Source organism: Penaeus monodon, chromosome 11 (genome assembly GCF_015228065.2).
Source record: "Penaeus monodon isolate SGIC_2016 chromosome 11, NSTDA_Pmon_1, whole genome shotgun sequence".
NCBI classification, from domain to species: domain Eukaryota; kingdom Metazoa; phylum Arthropoda; class Malacostraca; order Decapoda; family Penaeidae; genus Penaeus; species Penaeus monodon.
In genome coordinates, this window is record NC_051396.1 from 49066498 (window position 1) to 49078885 (window position 12388).

General features: G+C 38.3%; 1 protein-coding gene across 1 annotated transcript; it reads right to left on the reverse strand.

Annotated features, from left to right (window-relative positions):
• Nucleotides 1-4054: 4054 nt before the first annotated feature.
• On the reverse strand, nucleotides 4055-11034 carry LOC119579032 (60S ribosomal protein L18-like). Its single transcript, XM_037926749.1, has 5 exons — nucleotides 10938-11034; nucleotides 10715-10801; nucleotides 6010-6216; nucleotides 4457-4580; nucleotides 4055-4231 (listed from the first exon to the last, which is right to left on the reverse strand). Exons 1-5 carry the CDS (start codon nucleotides 10938-10940, stop codon nucleotides 4086-4088), a joined length of 567 nt encoding a protein of 188 aa, XP_037782677.1. The 5' UTR covers nucleotides 10941-11034; the 3' UTR covers nucleotides 4055-4085.
• Nucleotides 11035-12388: the final 1354 nt, after the last annotated feature.

Here is a 12388-nt window from a genome sequence, read left to right on the forward strand (position 1 = left end):
ACATCTTCCTTTGGCAACTTAAGTCAAACCGGCCTTGTTAATACCTTGCTGAACTGCTATACGCCTTCTGATGTGTAGCACATTTAATCAACTAACCCCCTCTTACCCCTTTTCACATTACACCCATCTATAGTGCTATATGACCTTGATGTCTATCACATTTATTTTGCTTTGTAATTATTAATCACTAACCATTACATACAAATCAATTATCATGCTACAAAATGCTTTTTAGTAATGGTAGGCGCCATGCTTATCACACGTACCAGGTTTCGTCGGGCACGCCCCGATTGATCAACTCGACCGTGTGGATAATATTCACGGTCAAGCCCGGCGTGCACGCTCGTTCGTCTGGACGGACCTTTAGGCATGGCCGGGATTAAACCATCCACAGTGTGGGACCTGAACGCGGGTCAGCAAGGTCGCCAAACCCAAACGCAAACGTTGAACAACATTGTTGATACACCTTTCTGAAATGTCTTGAATTATTGGCATTCACATTTTGCATTTCTCATGCGCAAATTACTAATTTAGCTGCTGAAGTCACTAATTTTACACATTCTTGGAGAACGCTAGAAAAGTTAGGCATTCAAAATTTGGGAGTTGAAGAATACAGTGCGACCAAGTTTGATTTACTATGATCTATGTAGAGTGAATAGCATTGCATTTCATGTACACTACAAATTATTTTGCTATATAACGAGCCATTCTTTACAAAAATATGAATATGCTAATTGTTATTTTTTTATTTTTTAAAGATTTTGCATGCGTATTTTTGTTGGGTAGTTGAGGTTCCTTTCAATAAATAAAGTACAGGCTTATTTTAGAACAATTTAATTTTATAGACATTTTGCTGCTATCATTTACCGTAGTTTCATAACTTGACAAGTAGAAAGTAGGAAGACACAGATCAATTATGTTGAAAAAATCAAGCATGTATAGGACACTTATTCTCAATGATTATTTTAAATGTTACAGAAAATGTGTCTTGCAGGCTTTCAAAATGGCGTCTGAGCAATGCTCTGAAGTTTTATCCAAAGTGCTTCATAGTAATACATACATACACACACACACACACACACATATATAATATATATATATATATATATATATGTGTGTGTGTGTGTGTGTGTATGTATGTATTACTATGAAGCACTTTGGATAAAACTTCAGAGCATTGCTCAGACGCCATTTTGAAAGCCTGCAAGACACATTTTCTGTAACATTTAAAATAATCATTGAGAATAAGTGTCCTATACATGCTTGATTTTTTCAACATAATTGATCTGTGTCTTCCTACTTTCTACTTGTCAAGTTATGAAACTACGGTAAATGATAGCAGCAAAATGTCTATAAAATTAAATTGTTCTAAAATAAGCCTGTACTTTATTTATTGAAAGGAACCTCAACTACCCAACAAAAATACGCATGCAAAATCTTTAAAAAATAAAAAAATAACAATTAGCATATTCATATTTTTGTAAAGAATGGCTCGTTATATAGCAAAATAATTTGTAGTGTACATGAAATGCAATGCTATTCACTCTACATAGATCATAGTAAATCAAACTTGGTCGCACTGTATTCTTCAACTCCCAAATTTTGAATGCCTAACTTTTCTAGCGTTCTCCAAGAATGTGTAAAATTAGTGACTTCAGCAGCTAAATTAGTAATTTGCGCATGAGAAATGCAAAATGTGAATGCCAATAATTCAAGACATTTCAGAAAGGTGTATCAACAATGTTGTTCAACGTTTGCGTTTGGGTTTGGCGACCTTGCTGACCCGCGTTCAGGTCCCACACTGTGGATGGTTTAATCCCGGCCATGCCTAAAGGTCCGTCCAGACGAACGAGCGTGCACGCCGGGCTTGACCGTGAATATTATCCACACGGTCGAGTTGATCAATCGGCGGGCGTGCCCGACGAAACCTGGTACGTGTGATAAGCATGGCGCCTACCATTACTAAGAAAGCATTTTGTAGCATGATAATTGATTTGTATGTAATGGTTAGTGATTAATAATTACAAAGCAAAATAAATGTGATAGACATCAAAGGTCATATAGCACTATAGATGGGTGTAATAGTGAAAAGGGGTAAGAGGGGGTTAGTTGATTAAATGTGCTACACATCAGAAGGCGTATAGCAGTTCAGCAAGGTATTAACAAGGCCGGTTTGACTTAAGTTGCCAAAGGAAGATGTGTGGGATTTTGCAAAAAAGTCCGTAGGGTAAGATAGAGATTAGCAAAGGAGAAAGGGGTATAAGGGGATTTAGATCACAGATTCAGTGAGAATGTCAGGAGGGAGAGAATCTAGGGAAGGGGGTCGCTGTCACGAAGTTTACTTCCAGGGGGAAGCGGGAGGACCAGGGAGTTACGAGGGGGGGGGTGATGTGACTGCGGCAGAGGGGGCTGGAAAGTGTTGGGAGAGAATAGGAGGAAGGGAAGGGGTGTAGGGGGAACATGAGTAGGATGATGGGTGTCGACAGGTACTTTGAGTGTAGAAGGAATGAGAGATGGTTGTAGGCATGTTATCTTCGACTATGATTAGATCGTTTTGAATGTCTTCGAGAGTTTCTGCAGTGGAGTCGGTTGGGGAGGTCTGAGACACAAAGGTTCTCTTTTATGGGAGGGGATAGATGTTTGAGGGGTGGAGGAAGATTGATGGAGATGGGGTAGAAAATATGATGTAGCGTTTAGCTTGTCTTGTGCAAGGAGTTGGGTGAGGGTGGTTAGGTGCTGGGGTAATGATTGGAGAGTTTGGAATAGCGGAGGATTTTGGGGTCTCCGGATTTACAATGGTCAAAGAATGACGGCGAGGGAGGGCAGGTGTGGAATGTGGAAAAGATGCTGGGGGAATGAAACACATTGGGAGGAAAGGGGAAGAGTAGAGCGATTATTGGCTTAGTACGAGAAACCCAGCCGACGTGCTTCCTGTCTGGCTTCGCGTAGTGTGAGGCCAGTCTGAATCAGAGTTACCGCTTCAACTTTTGGATAGGGCAGCCCCTATACAATGCATTACGGGAGCCGCCACAATTAGTACATGAGTGCGACTGTGCAGAGCAGTTTGATCGATTATGGCCAGGTTGGGCACGAAGTGGGTATCGGGCTGTGGAATGGCAGTGTTCGGACATTGACGGGGAGGGTGGGGTGATAGGGAGCGATTCTCCACCCACGTAAGCATTAAAGGGGAGGTCTATCTACCGAAAGTAATTTTGACAATATTGGTGGGAACTTATGACGGCCTATATGGGAAAACGTAACATTCCACTGATACTGCATCATAGTCTATGAAGTAGTCTTCTCCACAATCTGTAGACAGTAGACAGGGCAGTTTGTCGGAGAAATGGAGAAAATTCCGGTACAGGTATTGTGGGTGGGATGAAGTTGGGCAGGAATGGGACTGCCAGTGAAGTTTGTTAGGGTTGATAATGTTTTAGCTTGGGTTTCGGATGGATCTGTGCCGAAACGGGAAACTTTGCCTACTTGTATTTTGAGATATTAAAGAGGGGTATGGGTTATGCTTCTAAACAGAATACCATGACCATGGCTCCCGTAGGCCATTCATGGCGGGTACAAAGTTGGCCTTTCATTCTTTCAACACACTCATACCTTAAGAAATGGGTAGTAGAAGGGTTGGAGAAAAAAACAGAAGGGAAGAAAAAAAAAAAGACTGTGCAAAATTAGTTGAGTCAAGGGATGAAGCCCAAGGAAGGGGCAATTCCCAGTATTTGGCCCCAGTCTCCATCCCTGAAGCCCCCCCCCCCCTCTCACAGCAACAACAGGAATGGGATTTTGGTTCCCAATAGAAATGTGTATATTTTAAAAAGTATAAAAAATACATTAACCAACAACTATACTCCTACCAGATATGGGCAAAGCTTTTATTATAGACCAAGATAGAGCAGCTTGGTCTGGTTGCAAGGGTGCTTCATTCCTGGTTGTAAATGCATATAAAGATCAGGAAACTGGGCTTGAGGTTATGTGGCAATTCCAAATAAAAATACCAATGAAATTACCTATCAAAAATCTGGTGGGATAAAGAAAAACATTTAGCTTTTTTTTCTTTATTTCTACCCATAAACTGTTTACTTCTTGTAACCACAGCTGGACCTTCTTCCACGGGCACGTTCGAACTTGCGGCCCTTGCTGCGAACCAGTGGCTTGGTGTGGCTTCCAGGGAGACCAGGAGCACGGCCGAACATCTTGTATGCCTCACGTGCCTTGCGGCGACCTGGAAATAGGGAAAAATTTCCACTTATATTCTTTCTCTAATGTTCTTGTCCACCTCTAGGGGAAGTAGAAATAGTAGACGCAGAAGAAAAATCTAAGGGTCACAAATATCAAATCATATTAACTCAATATACTGTACACTACGGTGTGGAATTCAATCTAAATACAGGAAACCATATCACTCATCTCCATATACACTTTTTAATACAAGTCATCAGTAACTCACCCTGGATGAGGACTGTGTTCTTTCCAAGGGGGGAACGACGAGCAAGAACGTCAAAGGTGATGACCTCTCCGCCAGCCTTCTCAATGCGGGCACGGGCACGGGCAGTCACGCGGAGGGCACACACCTGAGGAGTGCAGCACACATTATTTACACTTATCCACCTAAGTATTTCATTTACAAAGTTTACTAGAAATAAATTAATAAGCACAATGTATTTCCATTTCTATAACATAAAGATTCTGGAGGCCTGTCATTTTTAAAACCTGTTTATTCTTAAGGAAAAAAATATTTTTATACAAGTTTCCATATTCCACATGCAAAAAAAAAAGTTTGGGTAACTACAAAAATGCACTAATATCTTATGTATGCTCGATCTGCTTGTGGGTAGCTGAAGTTTATAGCTAGACATGCAGTAAAGCTCTTTCTTGTTTAATAGAACTCCTGTATCATTCTACTTGATATAAACTGCACTAGCTGTGTACATAATGGAATATCAAAAACAATACATTTTTTCTCTAAATATAGGGAACCACTACCTCTATGCATTGCCACTGTCATACAAGAGTGATTCAGGGATACTAGACAATTTGTAAATTGTGTAAATGCATTTTTATTGAAAAATATTCTATTTGCTAGTAAAGAATTTACTAGCAAATAGAACAAACATCTAAGGATAGCTTTGTTGTGCAACAAAGAAAAACTAAAGGTTTTATGGTTCTTGAGGGTTAATAAGAGGATTATCAACAGGCCTGAATTCTGGAGATATACTCACACGGCAGCACAAACAGCCAGTGTTTTGTTGCCATACGAGTCGTGGTTTGTGGCTTTGCTTTATAATATAGTATCTTAATGCTTTTTTTTTTTTTTTCCAGCCTAAATTTTCACAAAAGCATCCAGTTGCCATAGTAGTCTACGTGATAAGTGGGCAATAATTTGTGACTAGACTGAGATAACTATGGCATGACAAAGGTGTGTCTAGTAACACATTCAGCATGGCATGCCATATGCCCTTTGGAAATGTACGGTTAAAATATCATGTGGCTTCTGACCACACAATTACTAATCGCAACCTAATGATTCACCTTATTCTGGGATCAAGAGCCCAGACTTTGCTACACACTGCTAGCTATCTGGGCAACTGATCTTACTTGCTTTTTTTCTGCTGCTGTTTACTAGCTGTCTAATAAACAGACCAAATGTATAACAAGGAGCGTTACAGAAAAAATTGCCAAAAAATTTCACAGTATTCTTAGTATTTGACACTTGCAACTCTATTACACACTTTTTTTCCCCACTGTCCAGAGGTATACAAGGTAGTTGCATGTATCATGGAGGATATTAGCTGGCAAGTTTCATGTACAGCTTTGCCCTTGATAGAACCCTTCAGAATGTCTATATACTATTACTGGTTTACTATGAATGTCACCAGATCTAATCTAAACATTTTAAAAATTTAATTAAAAGAGGCTGCTCAATAAAAAGTACATGTAATATTGCAAGCAGAATACTCTAAACATTCCTGTCAATACAACTGGAAGGAAATGTCCACTTACAGTCATCTTGGGCACTTCATAGAATCTGTTGTCATCAGTGACGGTGCCAACAACGGTGATAATCTTGCCAGCGCGGGTGGGCTTGTTGGCCAGCTCAGACACCTTGGACAAGGCAATGGGGGACCTGTGTACGCGGGGCATGAACAATCTCTTCATGATAATTTTGTTGAACTTGGAGTTGGTGCGCCTCGCCAGGAAGCGGTAGAGCTGGAAGAACAAGTATCAAGCTTAGTCATTTGTACAAAAGATCACATGGTAAAAATTTGCAATGATCATATTGGAATGGACATACTAAATACAGTAGTTTCTTTGTTCCCTCCTTTTCCTACAGGTTAAAGTTGACTTCTTTTTTTAAGAAAAATTTAAACACTCAAATGACAGTAAGCCATAGGTAATGTTTTATGTACTATCTGGGGAAAAAATAGTTTCGGATTCTCACATACATGTCCACAACTTCCATGTGGTCAACAGGTCAATATGCCAGACTTTGAATTAATGAACCTAAATTCTCATCTAGGAATATTTACCTTCTGACAAGTCAATTTCAGCAGTACATTCTCATACAAGGACTAATATGCAGATTAAAAAAGGATCTTAGGTCATGTACTTTTTGCTGATAATCATGCAAACAGTATTTTAAGCAAAGGTTCCTTGCAAAGTGGTAAGTTACTCCATCTTTTAATCCCAAAAGAATGTGCATCCTCTATACTGCCACTTGGGTGAGATCAACTACTCTAAAAGGAGGCTGTAAAACAAGATTTTCAAGATTTGAAACAGCACGATTTGAAGACAACAAAAATAGTGTGAACTGAATTAGAGTCGACAGAATCCAAATTATTTAATGCACTAAACAATTTCTGCATCAGAGACTGTGTCCTTTAATCCTATCCAGACAGGTTGTGTGTACTAGCATCATAACATACTGCTTGGTCTGCGGGGTACAGCTGTACGTGCAGCAACGCAAACTCCCACGCCCAGTGTCTGGCCATTCACAGAAATCACCAGAATTCATCATAATCAGAGATTTCTGTTACCCACTGGCATTGGGTTAAAAATTAAATGATAAAATCTCATCTACAGTACCTGCAGTGCCACAAACAAAATCTCTAATATTTCCTAGAGAAAATATTCTATACTTACACAAGGTCTTTCTCTGAACAGCATTTGCAAACTGGCAAATCATTGGGATTTTTTTTTTTTAAATACACAAGGATGTTACAATACCCCTTTCCCAAACACCATATTAAGTAAAGGAAAAGAGAAAGGATTTTATTTACCCCCCAAAGACTTCCTTCATTTTCACATTTTAACACTTTGGATATAGTCTCTACCAATCCATAACATATCCAAAGATGAAAGTAAGCCTGTAAGTGAAGCATTATAACTTAACAATGGGAATTCTCAATCATGTTTGTGTTTAACCTAAATGCACTTGAAAAAGCCCAACCTAACAGAGGTAGCATCAAAAAATTGCTATGGCCTCACAATTCAACATACTAGCATAGGATAGCAAATAACCATGTATACCTAGGGAAGGTGAACCTCGGACTGGTTCTCTGTTTATTTTATGATAAATTGGCAGCATGTTCCACAAGCTCTTTCTTGCCAGAAAGATGTGCAACTGGTTTGTTGGTCTTTGCCAAAGCACCAAATGTGCATAGGCCTGTGGTGGATGAAATTATTTAACAAGAGGCCTATGTATCACATCTGGATTTACTAACAATGATACAGGACCTAACAGATGGGTAGGGTAGGGTGCAAAGTACCACTAGGAAATGGCAGGGTTAGAATATGCCGTATCATGTATTATAATACTGAGGTACTGCACTCCCTTCATACACCTTCTCCTTTATTTAATTTGGCATTGATGTAAATCATTAACAACTGGGGGAAACTGTGATGTTCATTGTAGTATTGCTTTGTGAAATCCATCTACACATAGGCAGCTCCACAAGTTTCCTAGAGTTTTCAGGATTTGGTAATTCTTTACAGTACGTATGTCCACAACTCCATGTCACAAAATTTATTCAAGAATCTAAGTTGCCATGATTGGGCATGCCCTCATAGGCATTGGCTGAGGGGATGGTTGACAGTCTGTGGAGCTCTGGAAATCTGTTCACCAAATATGAAGTCAGTACAAGGTTTACTGTGCTAGTATATAGGTGATTTGTTAGCCTTTTCTGGAGATCAAAGTACTTCAGTCATGCTTGTTACTTGACTTGTAGCAGTATTAGGTTGACTTAGATTCAAGGCTGTCAAAACTACCATGAAAATGGTCAACGTTAAAGAGCAACACAAAGACAGATAAATGAACACTGACATCTTATAGAGCTTAAGAAATAGAGTAATAAACACAGGTACACCTGCAGCAACGTCATATTCACCAAAAATGATGGAAAATATCTGCTGCACATCATTGATCAGAAAAGAAGTCCACAACACCCTTGCATAACCAGAGTTCTTGATGTTGCGTTTTGTAATTTGGTACAAAGTGCTAATAAAGCAGGTGTACAGGGGGCTTGCTTCCCTGTCTATGACCTAAACAGAAGGTAAGAAATGTTAGGTTTAGATTTCTGGGTTCGCTTAATAGCCTAGTTTGGGACAGGACTGTGCGTCACTTTTAGTAACAAATACCATAAAAATAAAAAGTAACTGAACAAATATCAACTTATCAAAATTGGTGAATCAAGGTTTGCTTTACTTAGTCTGGCAAAAGCTAATGTATTTTTTACTGAGAGCAATGCACCTTCCAGTCCCAAATCCCAGATACCATGTGAACCCCAAATCTAAGCCTAACCTTTCCTGCCTTCTATCTATTCCCTAGACAGGTGGGATAAACTCCCCTGTACCCCCTTATATTAAAACTTTGTGCCAACTTATGGAAAATGTTGTATTAAGAACACTGGCTGTATGAAGGCATTGTGACTTAGTTTGAGATATGCAGCGGATATTTTAATAATTTTGTGGTGAATATGAGGTCGCTGAAGCTGTACCTGTGTTGTTTATTACTTTATTTGGTTAACCCATAATTGACGGGTAGCATTCATAGTGGCCCGGGCCTCGCTGCCGGGGGCTTATATCGTTGCAAGAGCATGCGCGACCACTCATGCCAAATACCAGCATCCCATGCCATTTCTTCGTAATACTACGAAGATATGTTGTATTTTCAATTTTCATTATTTTTTACAGTCTCTACTTGCCAAACTTCCTGATAAATCGAGACTGAAGGGTATTTTTGTTGTTATATAGACTCCATAGTTGATCATTATTCAGTCTATAGTCTGAATAAAATAAGCAGTGTGTGGCATCATGGAGTTGAAATTGTCGGTTTGTTGCATGGTAAAAATGAGAGTGTTAGAACCGACTTAATCACACTTTCACTGGCAAAAAAATAATCTTTTGCCGTGATTGTAACAAAAAAAAACTCCTGGCATGTCCATGCATACTCTACGGCATGTGCGTACATGCCCCCAGCAGATGGTCCCGCCATGCCATGGCATGTACGTACATGCCACCCGTCGGCAATGGGTTAATGTTACCAAGAGTGACACGGACACGGGGACAAACACAGAGGAATAAATAAAAATAAAGGAAAGAATGCAAATAGACATGCTGCCCTTTTCATTATCGGATTAAGAAGCCAAATAATAATCCCCTCAAGTTCAATGACTTATCTGCAAATGGGGTCCTTATGAAATGAAAGCTTTGGGAAATATTTGCTTTCCATACCAAGTGCTACATCACAATCGTGTGTGTGTCTGTGGGGGGGGGGTACACTTCCACATGGTTAAAGAAAGTAAATACCATTCAATGAAAGCATAATAGTATATCTCAGGTTTTGGCACTGAGTTTGGAGTGAAAACATGGAATTGAACACATTCTACATGAGAACCTCAGGGGAAGCATGGAAGGGAAATGAGTTCCTCTCAGGAGCCAAAAAAATTAAATATACCAGAGACTAAAATTTACTAAAAACTGTGCCCTCAATGTCTGCCAATTGTCTAAGGTTTCTGGGGGGGAGGAGGAGAAAATTTATAAAAACTGACCAACTTAAGCGAATGTCACAGGAACTGTTAGAAATTGAGATCCTCTATTCAGAACTTGTGTTTCCCCCATTTCCATACCAGGAGTGTTCCATCCCTAACTCTTCGTACATTTCCGTCTTGGCAATGTGATCGAACTTGCACTTTACTAAGAGAACCCGACTCCTTGGGTCATGGAAAGCGTGGATTTTGTTCCTGATGCTTGGTAAAAATTAAACTTTCGAAAGCCATACGATCTTGGTTTCACAAAATGGCAGTTTCCTTAGGGAAAAATTGCACAGAATACTTTTAATCGAAATAAACAAGATATAAACAAAGCTTCCGCCACGCTGAAATCACATCACATGGGAAGGAGAGAAATTTCCGTGGGGATTGATTTACGCCTTGTTACTGGGCCTTTTGAGGATATGTAAAGGAGTTTTAATTAATTCCGTGTTGTCGTCCAAGAAGAAAATCGGAATAAATCGTGCAAATGAAAACAATGTTAAAACGTGCAAATGAAAACAATGACGCCCGGACTTTCAAGAAATTCCCTCCCACGTCAACAAAACCAAAAAATACGTCTCCTAAACCGTGCCAAGAATACTCCACGCGTGAATCCTAGACTTCCTGTCCTTAAACGACTCTAAAGAAATGATAAATAAGGCGAATTCGGGACTTACCTTAACCAGCAGTCGGAGGTAAACATCCTCGGACTTGGGCGCACGTCGGCGGACCTTTCGGTCGAATCTATGGGAGATATCCTTACCCTGGAATAAAATCAGGCCGTTAATTTACACTCTACGGAATCCGCGGGGGAATATCTCATTGATAAAACATCCCGATCGTGGCGGATACACTGTATATTCACCGATACAAAAAGTAAGGTTTCGTCGTGACACCGACCATCGCGACCAGATGATGTGAAGAAGGACGAAAGGAATTGTGGGTAGTGTGTACGTTCGGAGTCGACGGCGGTGCACCTTTCGATTCTGGGATGAGGCTCTATTTTTTAAATAAGAGGGTCATGAATTGGGTGTTAAAAGATACCTTGTAATATTTTAGGAGGCTTAAAATTGGTTGTGTAAGAAGGCATGGATGTTTTAGGGAAGAAAAGGGATAATGATGTTCCCAAGGTTGGCGCAAGGGTATAGTATCTTTTCATTCTTATTTTTTTCAAAGTAGGATAAGAGAATTTTATCTAAAAAATATACATTTCGGCTTTTGAAATTCCAAACTATTCCTTTGTTACAACCTTATGCCTATATAGGATATGATTATTAAAGGTGTATACCCAATAAATGCAAATGTATACTTATTCTGTATACTCCCACAAATACATACATACATACATACATACATACATACATACATACATACATACATACATACATACATACATACATACATATATACGTACATACATATTCTCAAATACATACATGCATATATACGTACATACATACACACAAATACATACGAACATATATATATATATATATATATATATATATATATATATATATATATATATATATATATACACATAAACACACACACACACACACACACACACACACACACACACACACACACACACACACACACACACACACACACACACACATATATATATATATATATATATATATATATATATATATATATATATATATATATTCATTTATTTATTTGTATGTATGTATATACAATATATACATATATACACAAAAATACCTACACACGCAAACATTTATGTGTGTATATATATATAATATATATATATAGATATATATATATATATATATATAGATATATATGTTATATATATATATATATATATATATATATATATATATATATATTTATTTATATATGCATTTATATACATATATACACAGATGTATATATGTATATATACATATATAAAAAATACATATAACATCTACATAAACGCATCACCATCATTACTAAAGCTGTATTCTCACAGCATTCTCGGCTTCCCCGTAAGTAAATAAAAAGTCAGGCAGATCCATCTCTTCGTAGGCATTTTAGAGCAAAATTAAAGATTCAAGGCAATTTCAGATCGAAGTAAATGATCAAAGTTTCAGATGAAAAGCAACAGCGTGGAATATTTTGAAAGACAGTGTGAAAAAGAAAAAAAAAAGATTATTGTGTTTAGTAAAATAAGCGCTTGACGTTTTTTAATACTTTAAAATTAATAACGCAAAAACGTTCGTGTTTTGTTTGTTTGTTTGTTTAAAGAACCATTTTCTTTGTTATGTGTGATTTGGACAAAATGTACCAAAATCACTCCATATTACAAATAAAAACAGAAAAAGTTTATGGGTATAATG